This window comes from Entelurus aequoreus, linkage group LG12 (genome assembly GCF_033978785.1).
Source record: "Entelurus aequoreus isolate RoL-2023_Sb linkage group LG12, RoL_Eaeq_v1.1, whole genome shotgun sequence".
Taxonomy (NCBI): Eukaryota; Metazoa; Chordata; class Actinopteri; order Syngnathiformes; family Syngnathidae; genus Entelurus; species Entelurus aequoreus.
This window is the reverse complement of record NC_084742.1, coordinates 66,376,613-66,399,470: the sequence shown is the minus strand read 5'-3', so window position 1 is coordinate 66,399,470 and position 22,858 is coordinate 66,376,613. Positions and strand designations below refer to the sequence as shown.

Below are 22,858 nucleotides of genomic sequence, written 5' to 3'. Positions count from 1 at the left end.
TGGAAACGCCTCTGAGGATGACGTATGCGCGTGACGTAGCCCGGGGAACACGGGTATGCCTTCCACATTGAAGCCAATACGAAAAAGCTCTGTTTTCATTTCATAATTCCACAGTATTCTGGACATCTGTGTTCGTGAATCTGTTGCAATCATGTTCATTGCATTATGGAGAAGGAAGCTGAGCAAGCAAAGAAGAAAGTTGTCGGTGCGAAATGGACGTATTTTTCGAACGTAGTCAGCCACAACAGTACACAGCCGGCGCTTCTTTGTTTACATTCCCGAAAGATGCAGTCAAGATGGAAGAACTCGGATAACAGAGACTCTAACCAGGAGGGCTTTTGACTTCGATACACAGACGCCTGTAGAGAACTGGGACAACACAGACTCTTACCAGGATTACTTTGATTTGGATGACAAAGACGCAGACGTGCTACTGTGAGTATGCAGCTTTGGCTTCTAAACATTTGATCGCTTGACCGTATGTGCGCAACTTTTTTTTGCGTATGTACGTAACTTTTTTAAAATATATAAGCTTTATGAACCTTGGGTTAGGTGAACGGTCTTTTGGGCTGAGTGATTGTGTGTGTTGATCAGGTGTTTGAATTGTATTGGCGTGTTCTATGGAGCTAGGAGCTAGCATAGGAGCTAGGAGCTAGCATAACAAACACGCAGGTGTTTTTATGCAGGATTAATTTGTGGCATATTAAATATAAGCCTGGTTGTGTTGTGGCTAATAGAGTATATATATGTCTTGTGTTTATTTACTGTTGTAGTCATTCCCAGCTGAATATCAGGTACCGTGAGTATGCAGCCTTGGCTGCTAAACATTTGATAGCTTGACCGTATGTGCGCGTCACGTACATAACTTTTTAAAAATATATAAGCTTTATGAACCTTGGGTTAGGTGAACGGTCTTTTGGGCTGAGTGATTGTGTGTGTTGATCAGGTGTTTGAATTGTATTGGCGTGTTCTATGGAGCTAGGAGCTAGCAGAGGAGCTAGGAGCTAGCGTAACAAACACGCAGGTGTTTTTATGCAGGATTAATTTGTGGCATATTAAATAAAAGCCTGGTTGTGTTGTGGCTAATAGAGTATATATATGTCTTGTGTTTATTTACTGTTGTAGTCATTCCCAGCTGAATATCAGGTCACCCCCGGCTCTCACAGCATCTTCCCTATCTGAATAGCTTCAACTCCCCACTAGTCCTTCACTTGCACTTTACTCATCCACAAATCTTTCATCCTCGCTCAAATTAATGGGGAAATTGTCGCTTTCTCGGTCCGAATCTCTCTCACTTCATGCGGCCATCATTGTAAACAATAGGGAACTTTGTGTATATGTTCAACTGACTACGTCACGCTACTTCCGGTAGGGGCAAGCCTTTTTTTTATCAGATACCAAAAGTTGCAATCTTTATCGTCGTTGTTCTATACTAAATCCTTTCAGCAAAAATATGGCAATATCGCGAAATGATCAAGTATGACACATAGAATAGATCTGCTATCCCCGTTTAAATAAAAAAAATTCATTTCAGTAGGCCTTTAAGCGGCACCTTAAGGCTCGCCACAAGGATATTTTTTCGAAGGTAAGTTACAAATGCTGTTAACATAATCGATAAATGTCATAGTAAGCTAATACATTAGTACGTTTTCCACATACTCCTGGCGCAAATGGGCTGCTAACTTCAGGCTAAAGTTAGCTTTTGTTACGCTAACGTCAATTCGTGATGTGTGTGTTACTTTAGCAGCATGTTTAGCCATGTTTACATTCAGTGACGGTGTGGTTATCTCTTTGTGAGTACGTTCTGTCAGCACGTAACTTGATACGTTAAACAGGTGGAGTTACTGTTATACGTAGAGTCTGCTAGCTTTAGCCTTAAAGCCACAAGTGACGTTGTGCAGCCCCATTAAGGAATCAGGAATGAATTGATTATTTTATTACATGGTTTGCACAAATGAAAGAGAGTGGGGTTGTATGATATCTGTTGTAATTGCACTGGCAGACAGGGCCAAGTTGAGCATGTGTTCCTCATCCATCACTCATATTTTGGGCATGTTTCACAAATTCTGACAAATAAAGCCACAATTGCTGAAGTAGAATGTTTTTGTTGTTTGGCTTTTTTGGAGTAATGAACTTTGATTCCACTGTTACCACTTTATCTGTGTGTAATACACAATCCTCGGATCAGAAATTTGCTGTTGGGTGGAAACCTTATATGTCTAAAACCATTCCTTTATTGTTATTATTTGTGAAAATAGCAGATCTGCAAGCTTACAATGGGTTGAACTTATAGATCTGCTGTAGGGCTGCAACTAACGATTAATTTGATAATCGATTAATCTGTCGATTATTACTTCGATTAATCGATTAATAATCGGATAAAAGAGACAAACTACATTTCTATCCTATCCAGTATTTTATTGAAAAAAAACAGCATACTGGCACCATACTTATTTTGATTATTGTTTCTCAGCTGTTTGTACATGTTGCAGTTTATAAATAAAGGTTTATTTACCGTATTTTCCGCACCATAAGCCGCCCCGTGTTATTAGCCGCACTTTCAATGAATGGCATATTTCAAAACTTTGTTTACCTATTAGCCGCCCCGTGTTATTAGCCGCACCTACGCTGCGCTAAAGGGAATGTCAAAAAAACAGTCAGATAGGTCAGTCAAACTTTAATAATATATTACAAACCAGCGTTCTAACAACTCTGTTCACTCCCAAAATGTAATGTGCAAATGTGCAATCACAAAAATAGTAACACTCAAAATAGTGCAGAGCAATAGCAACATCAATAACTCAACGTTGCTCGAACATTAATGTCACACAACACACAAAATAAACATTTAAAGCTCACGTTCTGAAGTTATTACTCATCCACAAATCCCTCGAATTCTTCTTCTTCTTCGGTGTCACCCGGTCTCTTCGCGTAAACGTCTATCAACCACTCGCTCATCTTTTCTTCATCCATCCATCCCTTCGAGTTAGCTTTTATGATGACGCCGGCTGGAAAGTTCTCTTTTGGCAAGGTCTTCCTTTTGAAAATCACCATGGGTGGAAGTTTTTGGCCGTTAGCATGGCAAGCTAACAGATATTCACCGTACGTGCTCCCGTTGTATCCACAGTGCGGTTCACATGAATATCAAAAGTCAGTGGAACCTTGTACGCGTGTCTCTTAGTAGGAGACATTTTGTGGTCTTTACAGAAACACACAAATGAAATGAAACGTAATATCCGCGCGCTTCTTCTACGGGGGCGGGTGCTCACCTTGGCGGTTGCTTACAGTAGAAGAAGAAGCGCTTCCTCTTCTATGGGGGCGGTTGCTAACCGTAGAAGAAGAAGCGCTTCCTCTTCTACGGGGAAAAAAGATGGCGGCTGTTTACCGTAGTTGCGAGGCCTAAACTTTATGAAAATAAATATTAATATTAATCCATATATAAGGCGCAACGGGTTATTAGCCGCACTGTCAGCTTTTGAGAAAATTTGTGGTTTTTAGGTGTGGCTTATGGTGCGGAAAATACGGTAATAATAAAAAAATAAACTTTTTTTTTTTTTTTTAAAAGCCTCTGCGCATGCGCATAGCATAGATCCAACGAATCGATGACTAAATTAATCGGCAACTATTTTTATAATCAATTTTAATCGATTAGTTGTTGCAGCCCTAATCTGCTGCTATTTTCACAACTTGTGTGTGACACTGCCCAACAGCAATCTCCAATACTTATTGACCTAAATTAATTTGTTAAAAGACTATACTTATATAATACTTTTTATTTATTTTTTTTGGACTAAAACTAGACTAAAACATTTTTGACTTTTCATCGACTAAAACTAGACTAAAACCCTTTTGAGTTTTCGTCGACTAAAACTGGACTAAAACTATCACATATAAAAGTGACTAAAATGTGACTAAAACTAATAAGCATTTTAGTCCAAAAGACTAAGACTAAATGTAAGATGGTTGTCAAAAACAACATTGCCCCAAACACACCTCAAAAGTGGTAAAGGAATGGCTAAATAAGGCTAGAATGAAGGTTTTAGAATGGCCTTCCCAAAGTCCTGACTTAAAGGTGTGGACAATGCTGAAGAAACAAGTCCAGGTCAGAAAAGCAACACATTTAGCTGAACTGCAGCAATTTAGTGGTCAAGCAGAAGCTTGTGGATGGCTACCAAAAGCGCCTTATTGCAGGTCAACTTGCCAAGGGACATGTAAGCAAATATTAACATTGTTGTATGTATACTTTTGACCCTCACATTTTCACTAGACCCATAAAAAATTCATAAAAGAAGCGAACTTCATGAATGTTTTTTGTGAGCAACAAGTATGTGCTCCAATCACTACATCACAAAAAAATAAGAAATGATTGTAAAGTCCAGACAGCCATGACATGATGTTCTTTACACGTGTATGTAGACTTTTGACCACCACTGCATCTTTAAAGGCCTACTGAAATGAATTTTTTTAATTTAAACGGGGATAGCAGATCTATTCTATGTGTCATACTTGATCATTTCGCGATATTGCCATATTTTTGCTGAAAGGATTTAGTATAGAACAACGACGATAAAGATTGCAACTTTTGGTATCTGATAAAAAAAAGGCTTGCCCCTACCGGAAGTAGCGTGACGTAGTCAGTTGAACATATACGCAAAGTTCCCTATTGTTTACAATGATGGCCGCATGAAGTGAGAGAGATTCGGACCGAGAAAGCGACAATTTCCCCATTAATTTGAGCGAGGATGAAAGATTTGTGGATGAGTAAAGTGCAAGTGAAGGACTAGTGGGGAGTTGAAGCTATTCAGATAGGGAAGATGCTGTGAGAGCCGGGGGTGACCTGATATTCAGCTGGGAATGACTACAACAGTAAATAAACACAAGACATATATATACTCTATTAGCCACAACACAACCAGGCTTATATTTAATATGCCACAAATTAATCCTGCATAAAAACACCTGCGTGTTTGTTACGCTAGCTCCTAGCTCCTCTGCTAGCTCCTAGCTCCATAGAACACGCCAATACAATTCAAACACCTGATCAACACACACAATCACTCAGCCCAAAAGACCGTTCACCTAACCCAAGGTTCATAAAGCTTATATATTTTTAAAAAGTTACGTACATACGCAAAAAAAAGTTGCGCACATACGGTCAAGCGATCAAATGTTTAGAAGCCAAAGCTGCATACTCACAGTAGCACGTCTGCGTCTTTGTCATCCAAATCAAAGTAATCCTGGTAAGAGTCTGTGTTGTCCCAGTTCTCTACAGGCGTCTGTGTATCGAAGTCAAAAGTCCTCCTGGTTAGAGTCTCTGTTATCCGAGTTCTTCCATCTTGACTGCATCTTTCGGGAATGTAAACAAAGAAGCGCCGGCTGTGTACTGTTGTTGCGGACTACGTTCGAAAAATACGTCCATTTCGCACCGACAACTTTCTTCTTTGCTTGCTCAGCTTCCTTCTCCATAATGCAATGAACATGATTGCAACAGATTCACGAACACAGATGTCCAGAATACTGTGGAATTATGAAATGAAAACAGAGCTTTTTCGTATTGGCTTCAATGTGGAAGGCATACCCGTGTTCGCCGGGCTACGTCACGCGCATACGTCATCCTCAGAGGCGTTTCGAACCGGAAGTTTAGCGGCAAATTTAAAATGTCACTTTATAAGTTAACCCGGCCGTATTGGCATGTGTTATAATGTTAAGATTTCATCATTGATATATAAACTATCAGACTGCGTGGTCGGTAGTAGTGGCTTTCAGTAGGCCTTTAAGGAGGCTTCTTGAAGTCACGTCATGTGTGAGGAAAAAAAAACCCTGCTTCAAGGGAACTACATGACATCTGGATTTTTAATACCCAACTCAGAAGGAGTGTAGTTCGAAGAAGGTGGAGCCTTGGCGTTCTTGGCGCTGCTCCGCACGATCAACGCCGTGGTGCCAGACCCCCCCCCCCTTTTTTTTCCCCCTTACACCTAAGCCCTCCTCCCCTGCGCTCCCTCCGTCATCTGGAACACATCAAGTGGCTGCGGGAGGAGGGGAGGCGCCTGGTAATGTCGGGAAAGGCTAGACTTTCAAAACGCACGTAACACCCCTGTTGGGAGTTTTGGCCGGCCTCTTTATTCTTCCCAAGCGTGCAGCGGTGCAGCGCTGGGGGCCATACGGGAAAGGTGTGCTATCGCGGCGCCCAGATAAAACCTCTGAGGGCGCTCCCAACACGTCCACTTCCCTCACAAACAGGCCGGCCAGATAACGACAGGAGTTTTGGGCGGAGATAAGACTTGGGACACGGTTTATTGTTCAACGCTTTGTAAAGTTGTACGGTATACTAGTATAGTACTGCCATTCTAACGAATCATATTCATTACTATACAACTACGTCACTTTGTGTCATTGCTGGTTTACAAGCAGAGGAGCATGTTGGGCAGCGCACACACACAGAGTACTTACAAGCAGACACAGTGTGTAGACAGAAAAGAGAGAATGGACGCATTTTGGTGTAAAAAGTAGAGATAAAGGTGAAGTTATAACACTGAAACACCCTCAGGAAGAGGCGCTTTAAGACATGGCTACTTCTAAATCACTAATCCTCGCCTCCATGGCGACAAATAAAGTAAGTTTCTTACAAGTATCATTATCACTGGAGGACGAGGAATAGCTAAACATGCTTCACTACACACCGTAGGAGGATACAATAGCTCACCGGCGTCACAATGTAAACAAACGCCATGGGTGGATCTTCACCTGACATCCACTGTAATGATACCAAGTACAGTAGAGTATCTACTCGATACTACTATGATTACGTTGACATTTTTTGGCATCACAACATCTTCTTTCGTTTAAAAAAAATCCATATTATGTTTATAAAGTCAGTAAATACGTCCCTGGACACATGAGGACTTTGGATATGACCAATGTATGATCCTGTAACTACTTGGTATCGCATCGATACCTAAACATGTGGTATCATCCAAAACTAATGTAAAGTATCAAAGAAGAGAAAAATAAGTGATTATTACATTTGAACAGAAGTGTAGATAGAACATGTTAAACAGAAAACAGAGCGACACCTACCCTTTACATCAGTATTTCTTGACCATATTATTATTGGTTTATTAGGTATTATATTTTATTGTATGATCCTGTAACTACTTGGTATCGGAGTCATACCTAAATATGTGGTATCATCCAAAACTAACGTAAAGTATCAAAGAAGAGAAGAATAAGTGATTATTACATTTGAACAGAAGTGTAGATAGAACATGTTAAAACAGAAAGTAAGCAGATATTAACAGTAAATGAACAAGCGGATTAATAATCAATTTTTACAGTTTGTCCCTCATAATGTGTACAAAATAATAGGTGTATAAATGACACAATATGTTACTGCATACGTCAGCAGACTAATTAGGAGTCTTTGTTTGTTTACTTACTACTAAAAGACAAGTTGTCTAGTATGTTCAACATTTTATTTAAGGACTAAATTACAATAATAAACATATGTTTCATGTACACTAAGATTTTTTGTTCAAATAAAGACAATAATGACATTTTTTGTGGTCCCCTTTATGTAGAAAAATATGGGAATATATTTTGGTACCGGTACCAAAATATTGGTATGGGGACAACACTAACGCTTTGTTAAATAAACAACCGAAACCAGTAGAATAATATTTATTATTTGAAATGGAACCTTCACCTGATTATAATCCCCTCAACTATCAAAGCGGAAAGGAAATGTCAACACGAGCATGGAAAACACTCAATATAATTGTAAAATCAAATTAAACACATAACAATAATATCTTGAAAATGAAGAATATGTAAGAAATGCTTCATAAAGTGTAAGAAAATAGTGCAAAGTGTGAAAATGTAAACAGAGAAACCTGAGAACAACTATTTTCTGCAGGTTTAGTGCCAGGAAATAACAGCTGTGTAACATGTATTTGCCCTGTTATTCTTATTTAACTATGGAAATACATTTTTGTTATGCAGTAATAGTTTAAATATTATTAATAATATCGGTCGATGTTGATGATTATTAAAAAAATGTATGACTCATGGAAAATAAGGAGCAGGAGAATAATACTATTTATTTGAAATGGAACCTTCCTCTGATTATAATCCCCTCGGCTATTAAGGCAGAAGGGAAACGTCAACACAAGCGTGGAAAGTACTCCAACAATGTCAACAAAACATTGAACACTTAACAATAGGCTCTTAAAAAGAAGGTGCAAAAATAAGGAATATATTAAGAAATGCTTAATCAAGTGTAACAAAATAGTGCAAAGTGTGAAAGCGGAAACAAAGAAACCCGATAAGGAGTATTTTCCACAGGTTTAGTGCCAGGAAGTTACAGTATGGCTGTGTAACATGTATTTGGTCTGTTATTCTTATCTAAGTATTGAAATACATTCATGGTATGCAGTGATTATTATTGGAATATTTTTGGAAGAAACTGCCACACTTTTCCTTGTTTTGCAACTTCCGGTTTCTTCCCACCAAAGAAATGATATATATGTACCAAACGTTTTATCCAACGCATTTTTTTATTGCTACGAATGACGTGTCTATGGACGATGTATATTGATATCGTTGTATCGGCCCAGCCCTAATGACTATGATACCTGCCTTTCTGTAGGTTCTAAAATATACATTTGTACCTTACAATGTTATCCTTTGTTGGAAAAGTTACTGTGTAGCCAAATTGAGGTAAACATAGTGCAGTACTTGGATGAAACCAGCAGGGGCGCTGTTGACCCAACCAGTTTGCGCAGTGGTTCTCAAACTTTTTGAACACTTGGCTCTCTACCATGACCAACATTGAAATACAGTAGAATAGTAGGCCTGAATAGTCGCTAAAAACCGGGCAGAGGTTTTATTTAGCAAGTATATTTAATATTTTTCACCACTGTAACATTACACACAGTTTGAACAGTAACACTGTGTCTGAATATTTAATTAAGTGATTCTTTGGCGTGCCACTACAATGTGGGATATTCACGTTAGACAATGCCAAAGCGTCAGGTCATGAGATTCACGCATTCGGGCGTGAGCCTGCGCACAAGTTTTGCAGTCTGGCTACGTTGTGATGTCACAGCGAGGTGGATGTACTTATATGGACAGTAAGGAAAGATATCGGCCAGAGGGGAGGAGCTCTGCACGAGGGGACGGAAAGGGTAGGATACAAAAAAAGTATTATTTTCAGGTCATGTTATACATATACACATATGCACATCTACACATATGCTGTGTATATGTGCTAAAAGCAGCTTTTTGGATGCAGTGGATGTGTTGTTGTGACCGGGTGAATCTGTTTACGAAGTTAATTTTCAATCGCGCCTGGAAAAAAACTAAACATTGACGTTCATCTTCACGATATATATTTAACAGTGTATATTTTCTAAATATAATTGATGATACTTTGGGAGAGAGCGGGGCGTGGTTTCATTTGCAATCTGGGAAGGCCTCCACAAACGAATATTTTGCAGACGGACTCAAAAAACAGGTTGCAAAAGTTGAAGTTTACACCAAAGCATATGCAAGATGTCTTATCTCAACGAAAAAGACGGGTTTTAAATGTTTAAATGTAAATTTAAATGTTATAGGTCCCCTTAAATGATGTAAATTGTGAAGTCTAACCAGACTTATATCCATTATATTCTCCTTGATTTTGTCATTGTGCCGTCACGTTATTTCTCATTAATATCCACTTTTGGTGCAGGAAGGCCAAAGCGAAAGTAAGCAGGAAATGAAACCGGACCTCACCTTCCTATTGGTAAATAAAAGCTTGTCATTAATAAAGCTAAACATTTGTTACAAGGAAAAGAGGGAAAGGTAAGCCAACACTGCCACTCCAATGGGTTTGAGATAAACAACATGGTGGCTATGCTATAGTCTGAGGGTTCTTAACCATTTTGACCTTTTCCACTACAGAGGGGCCCGGGGCCCACTCGAATATTAACACTAAATTAGTAATTTTGTATTCAATAATTATATCTAACAGTTTACACGTTTGTCAAATGATATTAAGCATGTGTTAATCACAAAGATTATTATCGAGGCTTAGGTCAGGCTGATTAGGAAAACGAACTGATCAAATATACTGCAAAAGAAGGGAGTCATAGCAATTGGTGAACAATTTTACATGCAATTATGTGGTGCTAAAATAAATACATTCCAACTAAATTAATAATAAATACTAATATATATATATATATATATATATATATATATATATATATATATATATATATATATATATATATATTTCTTTAAAAAACTGTCAATACAATTTAAAGGCCTACTGAAAGCCACTACTACCGACCACGCAGTCTGATAGTTTATATATCAATGATGAAATCTTAACATTGCAACACATGCCAATACGGCCGGGTTAACTTATAAAGTGACATTTTAAAATTCCCGGGAAATATCCGGCTGAAACATCGCGGTATGATGACGTATGCGCGTGACGAAGTCCGAGTAACGGAAGTTATGGTACCCCGTAGAATCCTATACAAAAAGCTCTGTTTTCATTTCATAATTCCACAGTATTCTGGACATCTTTTGCAATTTTTTTAATGAACAATGAAGGCTGCAAAGAAGACAGTTGTAGGTGGGATCAGTGTATTAGCAGCGGACTACAGCAACACAACCAGGAGGACTTTGCTGGAGCGCTAGCCGCGCTAGCCGCCGACTTCACCTTGACTTCCTACGTCTCCGGGCCGCCAAACGCATCGGGTGAAGTCCTTCGTCCTTCTGCCGATCGCTGGAACGCAGGTGAGCACGGGTGTTGATGAGCAAATGAGGGCTGGCTGGTGTAGGTGGAAAGCTAATGTTTTTAGCATAGCTCTGTGCAGTCCGATTGCTAAGTTAGCTTCAATGGCGTCGTTAGCACAGCATTGTTAACCTTCGCCAGCCTGGAAAGCATTAACCGTGTATTTACATGTCCACGGTTTAATAGTATTGTTGATTTTCTATCAATCCTTCCAATCAGGGGTTTATTTCTTTTGTTTCTATATGCAGTTAAAGCAAGATGCTATCACGTTAGCTCGTAGCTAAAGCATTTCGCCGATGTATTGTTGTGGAGATAAAAGGCACTGAATGTCCATTTCGCGTTCTCGACTCTCATTTTCAAGAGGATATAGTATCCGAGGTGGTTTAAAATACAAATCTGTGATCTACAATATAAAAAGGAGAGTGTGGAATCCAATGAGCCAGCTTGTACCTAAGTTACGGTCAGAGCGAAAAAAGATACGTCCATCACTGTCTCTCAAGTCATTCACTGTAACGTTCCTCATCAACAAATCTTTCATCCTCGCTCAAATTAATGGGGTAATCATCACTTTCTCGGTCCGAATCTCTCTCGCTCCATTGTAAACAACGGGGAATTGTGAGGAATACTAGCTCCTGTGACGTCACGCTACTTCCGCTACAGGCAAGGCTTTTTTTTATCAGCGAGCAAAAGTTGCGAACTTTATCGTCGATTTTCTCTACTAAATCCTTTCAGCAAAAATATGGCAATATCGCGAAATGATCAAGTATGACACATAGAATGGATCTGCTATTCCCGTTTAAATAAATAAAAATCATTTCAGTAGGCCTTTAAGTATGAATGAAACTACAGCTTCACCACTTTAGTCATATTTTTTGCACTTACGAAACTTCTCTATGACTTCAGCTCCAGACTTCTTCTGTCGGGTTGATGTTGTCATTACTGCCACAAGTGGTGGAAAAGTGTATTGCAACTGAGTACCGCTGAGGCCCATACGAAACACAGCTGAGAAACTTGATATTTTTTGGCAGCCATTTTGGAGGCGCTGGTGGCCCAACGAGGGGCCCCCGGGCCTATGGTTAAAAAACACAGCTATAGTCTATAACAGGGGTGTCCACACTTTTTGACTTGGGGGCCGCATTGGGCTAAAAAAAATTGGCCCAAGGGCCAAAAGCCGACTGCATGTACAGTAACTGTGTATGTATGTTTATATGTATATACATATGTATGTGTGTACATATTATATTATTATGATGGATGTATAATTTATATAATTAAATATTAAGAGTATGTGAAAGTTTGCCTCCTACATTGTTTACTACTGTGACAACATTCTTAAAGTTGTGTAGTCAATCAGAAATATCAAGCAGTTAAAATGTGCCAAACATGGATACGTGTGGAGAAAGTGTTTTACATTTTTCCCACCATGCCTTGCAGTGGGTGTAATTTTGAATTGTTTTATGGTGTTTGGACGTTTTTCATCATATCCACAATGTCCAGTGAGCAGGTTGTGTTATGTGTGACCATGTGTGTTGACATTTATGTTAGTTCCATTTTGTCTTTGCACCATGACTAGGGAAGGTTGTTTCTGGATTGTGTCATATAAGTAAATGCTGTGCTAATACTTCAGAGTGCTTTCAAGGGTCATTAATCTGATCTACAAATATGTCACATTACGAGACCGCTTGATATTTCAGAAGTAAATGATGAGTAGAAGAAAGTAAACTAGAAACACACATGCTGATGATATGGCGAAATGTTTCATAACGTAATAAACTCTATCATGAATGTAAATAGAGGGTCTTGACTATGTTTCCAAATGTACAAAAGCCAAAAGCAGTGAAGCTGTCACGTTGTGTAAATGGTAAATAAAAAGAGAATACAATGATTTGCAAATCCTTTTCAACTTATATTCAATTGAATAGACTGCAAAGACAAGATATTTCATGTTCACACTGGAAAACTTTGTTATTTTTTGCAAATATTAGCTCATTTGGAATTTGATGCCTGCAACATGTTTCAAAGAAGCTGGCACAAGTGGCAAAAAAAGACTGAGAAAAGTTGCGGAATGCTCATCAAAGACTTATTTGGAACATCCCACGGGTGAACAGGCTAATTGGGAACAGGTGGGTGCCATGATTGGGCATAAAAGCAGCTTCCATGAAATGCTCAGTCGTTCACAAACAAGGACAAGCAGCTATTGCCAGGAATTTAGGGATTTCACCATCTACGCTCCGTAATAGCATCAAAAGGTTCAGAGAATCTGGAGAAATCACTGCACGTAAGCCATGATATTACACACCTTGGATCCCTCAGGCGGTACTGCATCAAAAAGCCACATCAGTGTGTAAAGGATATCACCACATGGGCTCAGGAACACTTCAGAAACCCACTCTCAGTAACTACAGTTGGTCGCTACATCTGTAAGTGCAAGTTAAAACTCTACTATGCAAAGTCAAAGCCATGTATCAACAACACCCAGAAACGCCGCCAGCTTTGCTGGGCCCGAGCTCATCTAAGATGGACTGATGCAAAGTGGAAAAGTGTTCTGTGGTCTGACGAGTCCACATTTCGAATTGTTGTTGGAAATTGTGGACGTCGTGTCATCCGGAACAAAGAGGTAAAGAACCACCCGGACTGTTCTAGGCGCAACTTTGAAAAGCCAGCAGGTGTGATGGTATGGGGGTGTATTAGTGGCCAAGGCATGGGTAACTTACACATCTGTGAAGGCACCATTAATGCTGAAAGGTACATACAGCTTTTGGAGCAACATATGTTGCCATCGTGGACGCCCCTGCTTATTTCAGCAAGACGATGCCAAGCCAATTGTTACAACAGCGTGGCTTCATAGTAAAAGAGTGCGTGTACTAGACTGGCCTGCCTGTAGTCCAGACCTGGTGCAATATGAAGGCTAAAATATGAGAAGAGAGACTGTTGAACAACTTAAGCTGTACATCAAGCAAGCATGGGAAATAATTCCACTTCAAAAATGTGTCTCCTCAGTTCCCAAACCTTTACTGAGTGTTGTTAAAAGGAAAGGCCATGTAACACACTGGTAAAAAAGGCCCCTCTGACAACTTTTTTGCAACCTGTTGCTGCCATTAAATTCTAAGTTCATGATTTGTTGCAAAAAATAACAAAGTTTCTCAGTGTGAACATGAAATATCTTGTCTTTGCAAATCATTGTATTCTCTTTCTATTTACCATTTACACAACGTGACAACTTCAATGCTTTTGTACGAGCCTCTCTCCTCCCCCTTGTGTTCCCTCACTTTGTGGCCAACTAATCCTGCATGATCAGGACCGCGGCTGGCTCGGGTGTTGCTAACTCAGCAGAAATAATGGGGTGCTGGAAAACAAAGGGCCTCGCCGGTTTAAGGGCTTTAAGATGTGCCGGAGAGCCACTCATAAATTAGCATGCCAGAGTGAAAGGAATTCCCCGCCCCGTGTGGAACTTTTCCGACCCCCCCCCCCCCCCCCGTTTTCTTTGGAGGACCAGGGTTGATTTGTTTTCTCTGGAAAACTTTATTTTGAGGAAAATGTCAAAGCTACATCGAATGTAACTGGAACCATAAAAACGATGTGCTCTGGCGTGATGCATGTCAATAAAAGTCCAGTAAGAATATAGATGTGCACGGCAGTTCAGCTTTTGATTGCTGTTTTGGCTGCTTCCAAGTGGATAAATACATGTATTTATTTAATTTGTTGTAATCATGAATGTATGCATTTAAAAAAGTAACAATTACTTGCTATTAAAGGTGAACTGCACCTCTTTTTTGGAACTTTGCCTATCGTTTCTTTTTTTTTTTAATGCATTCTAAGTTGTAAAATATGGCATGTAAGAGGTGGCTAACAATGCGGGAGTACTCTCTAAGTCAGGGGTCCCCCAAACTGCGTCCGGATCCGGCCCGCCAGCATCCAAAATCAGGTCCGCAGGAAGTCCCAAGTATAAAAAAAAATTAAAATTTTTTTTTTTTTTAAATAAAATATAAATATTCTGTCTTTTCTTATCCACTTTGTACCGCTTGCTACTCACGGTGTCTCCTAGCCGCTCAGGCAAATCATATTGTCTAAAAATGCATTTTCCCATCGATAACGTGACATCATCGCGCGCGCAGAAAGTGTGCTATATATATATCTGACAGATATATATATATATATATACAGCCCGGCCCCCGGCCAAATTGTTTTAACCAAATACGGCCCCGAGTCAAAAAGTTTGGGGACCCCTGCTCTAAGTCCTCTAAGAACAACCAAAAAACCATAAACGATAATTAAAATGAGCAATATTGTTATTATAAGCGCTAACGCAGACAAACTATTTCAAGTGGTGCCGATATCACAGAGCGCTAACTAGCTTATGCTGCTATATTGACATACCGAGCTGCTGGTGAAAGTTAATTCCAGATTATAAATCGTGCCTCTCACCTGGATAGTAGAAGGTTGTGGACAGTCAACTTTGACATCCAATTTAGACCCAGGAAAGATGCAAAAAAACGATGCTGGCATCCCAGTGAGAGCAGACATTGTACAGTAAGTGATTGTATTAATATGTTCACCGTTTGTCTATCTTGTTTGGCACTTAGCATTACTGCTACTTGCCGAGTCTTTTTATAACTCAGCTTCTAAAAACTTGTAGGTCATCCTCCTTATATTCAGGTTCAAAAGTAGAAGTTTCTGGATCATCATTTGTCCCAAAGTAGTCTTTGTCGTCTCTCATGATTAGTAGTCTTGTTGTTGTTGTTGTTGTTGTTGTTGTTGAAGGGAAAAGCGAACGTTGTGACGCATCTTAAAATTAATTTGTCGCTGTTTGCTTAAAAAGAGCAAAATACGTAAATATCACATGTTATTATGAATGTTACTACATGACATATATACTTACATCATGTATATATTACATGTTATTATGAATGTTACTACATGACATATATACTTACATCATGTATATATTACATGTTATTATGAATGTTACTACATGACATATATACTTAAATCATATATATATTACATGTTATTATGAATGTTACTACATGACATATATACTTACATCATGTATATATTACATGTTATTATGAATGTTACTACATGACATATATACTTACATCATATATATATTACATGTTATTATGAATGCTACTACATGACATATACACTTACATCATATATATATATATATTACATGTTATGAATGTTACTACATTACATATACATGTATACTAAAAGCGTAAAAATAAAACGATGACAGAGGCTTTTCTGGGGGGTTTTAAAGCGATTTTTGAGCGACACCCATTATCGCCATTGTTAGCTGACTTCTTCTAGCTTTTATTTACGAGTTAGAATGCATTAAAACAAGAAAAACATATGATTGTGAATGTTGGGTAACATTCCCCAAAAGTACAGCTCCCATTTAAGTGGACAAATGAGAAATGTGTATTGTATCTCTGTATCCATCCATAATGATTTATTTCTTTAATTCATTGCAATCATGAACAACATGCACCGTGCAACACCATCCTCTCCGAACCATGACACTAATAAAAGATCTTTGGCCGTGTAAAAACCTTCTCCACTCACATAAATCCTCCTTGTTCGACATTAAAATAGATTAATGAGAGGTTTGGAGACTTTCGGAGGAGCACAGTCGTTGCGATACTTTGCCCCTCATGTGGTCTGAAGAGGAATGTGGGTCCTCTCCGTGCCAAAAAAAAAGAAAATCAACCTCCACTCAGCAAACAATGAACGAAGTCAAGTAAAGAAGATGATTCATGCAAAAAAAGGAAATAAATAAAATATACTTACAGCTGAACAGTCCAATCCGGGAAAGAGTTTGGCATTTGTCCCCTTTTGAGTCGACTACAGTCCACTGAATCCCCCAAACATGCGCACGGCGGCGGACACGTCCTCGCGTTCGTCCAAACCCCACAAAATAATCTCAAAAACACCAGAAAAAAGAGCAGAAAGCTGGCAAAAGTGCGGGCTGGCGTGTCGGGACACATTTTCCTTTCACAAGAGGACACCCCTGAAGTTTGTGTGTCCCCCCTCCCCCTTTAAAACAAAAAAGTGGGAAAAGTAAAAAAAAAAAACGTGACTGTAGGCGCACAAAGTAGATCCTTTTAAATCCACTTCCGTGTTGTTTTGTAGCTCATCGTGATCGAAAGTGAAGGGAAAGTGTTGGCCATTCTTCTGGTGGAAGTTTTAGGTGAGCGAGCCTCTCCGTGGATGTTTGAAGTGTGGAGGAAAATCCAACAAGCAGCGTGAACGCGTAGAAGGCGGTATGTGGGGGCGGGGCCAAGCAGCCGCGGGGGTGTATGGGTAGTGTAGTTTAAACACGACAATGCTCCTCGAGTAAATGTGTGTAGGCATTGATTACATCCGGGGACCGCAGCTCATTTTTCTAAAAATAAATAAATAAATAAATATTGTAAAAAATTAAAAAAAATAAAATAAAAGAGCAAACAGGTGCAATTTTAATAATAATAATGATAATTATTATAATGAATTACATTTGTAACGCACTTTACATTTGTAGTATATAAAAAAAAAAAATAGAAAGTTAGAATATATAAAACAAAATTCAAATAGAAATGAAAACATGAAAAACACTAGATAAACACTAACAGAAACATAGATAAAAATAGAAATAAAAGCATGAAAGCACTGGATAAAACAGATAGGCAAGCAGTGTATTTAAAAACAAGAAGGCAGATAAATTAGATAAAAGCTGTGGTAAAAAAAAGGTGTGTTTTGACTCTAATAACAAAAATCTGCCATGCAGGCAGTTTTTTTTTAAATTGTCATTACTTAAAAAAATAATGATGAATCAAAATCAATGTTGTTATTAATTAGTGACATATTCAAAGCTCTAATTTCACTTTTGGGGGGGAAATATTGCATAATATTGCATGGGAACTGATTACAACCTGAAGTGTGTTGGGAACTGATTACAACTTGAAGTGTGATGGGAACTGATTACAACCTGAAGTGTGTTGGGAACTGATTACAACTTGAAGTGTGATGGGAACTGATTACAACCTGAAGTGTGTTGGGAACTGATTACAACCTGAAGTGTGTTGGGAACTGATTACAACTTGAAGTGTGTTGGGAACTGATTACAACTTGAAGTGTGTTGGGAACTGATTACAACTTGAAGTGTGTTGGGAACTGATTACAACTTGAAGTGTGATGGGAACTGATTACAACCTGAAGTGTGTTGGGAACTGATTACAACCTGAAGTGTGTTGGGAACTGATTACAACCTGAAGTGTGTTGGAAACTGATTACAACTTGAAGTGTGATGGGAACTGATTACAACCTGAAGTGTGATGGGAACTGATTACAACCTGAAGTGTGATGGGAACTGATTACAACTTGAAGTGTGATGGGAACTGATTACAACCTGAAGTGTGTTGGGAACTGATTAGAACTTGAAGTGTGTTGGGAACTGATTACAACTTGAAGTGTGATGGGAACTGATTACAACCTGAAGTGTGTTGGGAACTGATTACAACTTGAAGTGTGATGGGAACTGATTACAACCTGAAGTGTGTTGGGAACTGATTACAACTTGAAGTGTGATGGGAACTGATTACAACCTGAAGTGTGATGGGAACTGATTACTGGAATACTTTATACTGGAACTATGTAAAGTCAATATACAGTGTTGTATACTGGAACTATGTAAAGTCAATATACAGTGTTGTATACTGGAACTATGTAAAGTCAATATACAGTGTTGTATACTGGAACTATGTAAAATCAGTTTGCAGTGTTGTATACTGGAAGTATCATAAGTCAATATACAGTGTTGTATACTGGAACTATGTAAAGTCAGTATGCAGTGTTGTATACTGGAACTATGTAAAGTCAATATACAGTGTTGTATACTGGAACTATGTAAAGTCAGTATGCAGTGTTGTATACTGGAACTATGTAAAGTCAGTATGCAGTGTTGTATAATGGAACTATGTAAAGTCAGAATGCAGTGTTGTATACTGGAACTATGTAAAGTCAGTATGCAGTGTTGTATACGGGAACTATGTAAAGTCAGTATGCAGTATTGTATACTGAAACTATGTAAAGTCAGTATGCAGTGTTGTATACTGGAACTATGTAAAGTCAATATACAGTGTTGTATACTGGAACTATGTAAAGTCAGTATGCAGTGTTGTATACTGGAACTATGTAAAGTCAGTATGCAGTGTTGTATACTGGAACTATGTAAGGTCAATATACAGTGTTGTATACTGGAACTATGTAAAGTCAGTATGCAGTGTTGTATACTGGAACTATATAAGGTCAATATACAGTAGTGTATACTGGAACTATGTAAGGTCAATATACAGTAGTGTATACTGGAACTATATAAGGTCAATATACAGTAGTGTATACTGGAACTATGTAAAGTCAGTATGCAGTGTTGTATACTGGAACTATGTAAGGTCAATATGCAGTGTTGTATACTGGAACTATGTAAAGTCAATATGCAGTGTTGTATACTGGAACTATGTAAGGTCAATATACAGTAGTGTATACTGGAACTATGTAAAGTCAGTATGCAGTGTTGTATACTGGAACTATGTAAGGTCAATATACAGTAGTGTATACTGGAACTATGTAAAGTCAGTATGCAGTGTTGTATACTGGAACTATGTAAAGTCAGTATGCAGTGTTGTATACTGGAACTATGTAAAGTCAGTATGCAGTGTTGTATACTGGAACTATGTAAAGTCAGTATGCAGTGTTGTATACTGGAACTATGTAAAGTCAGTATGCAGTGTTGTATACTGGAACTATGTAAAGTCAGTATGCAGTGTTGTATACTGAAACTATGTAAAGTCAGAATGCAGTGTTGTATACTGGAGTATGTAAAGTCAGTATGCAGTGTTGTATACTGGAACTATGTAAAGTCAGAATGCAGTGTTGTATACTGGAACTATGTAAAGTCAGTATGCAGTGTTGTATACTGGAACTATGTAAAGTCAATATACAGTGTTGTATACTGGAACTATGTAAAGTCAGAATGCAGTGTTGTATACTGGAACTATGTATAGTCAGTATGCAGTGTTGTATACTGGAACTATGTAAAGTCAATATACAGTGTTGTATACTGGAACTATGTAAAGTCAGTATGCAGTGTTGTATACTGGAACTATGTAAAGTCAGTATGCAGTGTTGTATACTGGAACTATGTAATGTCAATATACAGTGTTGTATACTGGAACTATGTAAAGTCAGAATGCAGTGTTGTATACTGGAACTATGTAAAGTCAGTATGCAGTGTTGTATACTGGAACTATGTAAAGTCAGTATGCAGTGTTGTATACTGGAACTATGTAAAGTCGATATGCAGTGTTGTATACTGGAACTATGTAAAGTCAGTATGCAGTGTTGTATACTGGAACTATGTAAAGTCAGTATGCAGTGTTGTATACTGGAACTATGTATAGTCAGTATGCAGTGTTGTATACTGGAACTATGTAAAGTCAGTATGCAGTGTTGTATACTGGAACTATGTATAGTCAGTATGCAGTGTTGTATACTGGAACTATGTAAAGTCAGTATGCAGTGTTGTATAATGGAACTATGTAAAGTCAGTATGCAGTGTTGTATACTGGAACTATGTAAAGTCAGTATGCAGTGTTGTATACTGGAACTATGTAAAGTCAGTATGCAGTGTTGTATACTGGAACTATGTAAGGTCAGTATGCAGTGTTGTATACTGGAACTATGTAAAGTCAGAATGCAGTGTTGTATACTGGAACTATGTATAGTCAGTATGCAGTGTTGTATACTGGAACTATGTAAAGTCAGAATGCAGTGTTGTATACTGGAACTATGTAAAGTCAGTATGCAGTGTTGTATACTGGAACTATGTAAAGTCAATATACAGTGTTGTATACTGGAACTATGTAAAGTCAGTATGCAGTGTTGTATACTGGAACTATGTAAAGTCAATATACAGTGTTGTATACTGGAACTATGTAAAGTCAGAATGCAGTGTTGTATACTGGAACTATGTATAGTCAGTATGCAGTGTTGTATACTGGAACTATGTAAAGTCAGAATGCAGTGTTGTATACTGGAACTATGTAAAGTCAGTATGCAGTGTTGTATACTGGAACTATGTATAGTCAGTATGCAGTGTTGTATACTGGAACTATGTAAAGTCAGAATGCAGTGTTGTATACTGGAACTATGTAAAGTCAGAATGCAGTGTTGTATACTGGAACTATGTAAAGTCAGTATGCAGTGTTGTATACTGGAACATACATGACATTACAATGTGTAACACACAAAGTGTGTGTAATGGATGAATTTAGCAGCATAGTTAGGTAGAGATGTCATTGTTTACAATCTGTGACACCTGGCCAGACCGACCCAGCTGTCTTTCTGTGAGGTGACAACATGTCTCCATGTGAGAGGTGACAACATGTCTCCATGTGAGAGGTGACAACATGAATGACGGGTGATCAGCAGCTATTGTGTTGTATTGGAGGGTGTATTCAATGTTTTATTGTCGAGCTAACAGCTGCATGCACGTGTGACGGCGTCGACTCATTTGCCTTCCAAAAAGTGGAAGGCAGGAACAAACACAAACACATCACCATGCATGCTCCACTTCCTCTTCTGCTGATCCATACATGGATTGTGCTAGAAAGAAACTGGGCTGCTCCACATCGACCGCTATAGTAGTTCTCATTTAGTTCATCCAACCTTCTTTCATAGGAAATCACAATTTTTACTTCTTTTTTGTGTGCCAAGTTGTGGTCAAATAGTATTCTTTGTGGACTCAATGCACTCCCCGCTGCAGGAGGACTACAGACAACAGTGATTGATTAGATCCCCGTGGACTCCTGCAGGATTTTGGAGAGCATCCACATGGATCGCTTCCTCGTGGCCTCCTTTGCTGACGCCGCTTTCAACGCATCTAACGTCTGCAGCAAGTAGGTCACTTGGACTTTGTCACCACATTTATGTTTCATCTGACATCACACGGACAAAGATAAGACCTTCTGGAGGGAAGTTCTGTGGTCAGATGAGACAAAAATGGAGCTGTTTGGCCACAATACCCAGCAATATGTTTGGAGGAGAAAAGGTGAGGCCTTTAATCCCAGGAACACCATTGGTGGTGGTATTATGCTCTGGGCCTGTTTTGCTGCCAATGGAACTGCTGCTTTAAATGGGACAATGTAGGTAGGTAGGTAGGTAGTTATGTAGGTAGGTAGGTAGGTAGGTAGGAAGGTAGGTAGGTAGGTAGGTAGGTAGGTAGGTAGGTAGGTAGGTAGGTAGGTAGGTAGGTAGGTAGATAGGAAGGTAGGTAGGTAGGTAGGTAGGTATGTAGATAGGAAGGTAGGTAGGTATGTAGATAGGAAGGTAGGTAGGTATGTAGGTAGGTAGGTAGGTAGGTATGTAGATAGGAAGGTAGGTAGGTATGTAGGTAGGTAGGTAGGTAGGTAGGTATGTAGATAGGAAGGTAGGTAGGTATGTAGGTAGGTATGTAGATAGGTAGGTAGGTAGGTATGTAGATAGGAAGGTATGTAGGTATGTAGGTAGGAAGGTAGGTAGGTATGTAGGTAGGTAGGTAGGTAGGAAGGTAGGTAGGTAGGTAGGTAGGAAGGTAGGTAGGTAGGTAGGTAGATAGGAAGGTAGGTAGGTATGTAGATAGGAAGGTAGGTAGGTAGGTAGGTAGGTAGGTAGGTAGGTATGTAGATAGGAAAGTAGGTAGGTATGTAGGTAGGTAGGTAGGTAGGTAGGTAGATAGGAAGGTAGGTAGGTAGGTAGGTATGTAGATAGGAAGGTAGGTAGGTATGTAGGTAGGTAGGTAGGTAGGTAGGTATGTAGATAGGAAGGTAGGTAGGTATGTAGGTAGGTAGGTAGGTAGGTATGTAGATAGGAAGGTAGGTAGGTATGTAGGTAGGTAGGTAGGTAGGTATGTAGATAGGAAGGTAGGTAGGTATGTAGGTAGGTATGTAGATAGGAAGGTAGGTAGGTAGGTAGGTAGGTAGGTATGTAGATAGGAAGGTAGGTAGGTATGTAGGTAGGTAGGTAGGTAGGTAGGTAGATAGGAAGGTAGGTAGG

At 38.9% G+C, this 22,858-nt stretch overlaps 1 protein-coding gene across 2 annotated transcripts in view; it reads right to left on the bottom strand.

Annotated features, from left to right (window-relative positions):
* The window catches only part of lrig3 (leucine-rich repeats and immunoglobulin-like domains 3), a 94,195-nt gene extending 77,027 nt beyond the window's left edge, over positions 1-17,168 (bottom strand). Inside the window, exon 1 of one of the 2 annotated variants that reach the window (XM_062066474.1) lies at positions 16,580-17,168. In XM_062066474.1, the coding sequence (XP_061922458.1) occupies positions 16,580-16,776 (197 nt within the window). In that variant the 5' untranslated portion in view covers positions 16,777-17,168. The remainder of the gene's footprint in view (positions 1-16,579) is intronic. The other variant, XM_062066473.1, reaches the window with a different exon arrangement.
* Positions 17,169-22,858: the final 5,690 nt, after the last annotated feature.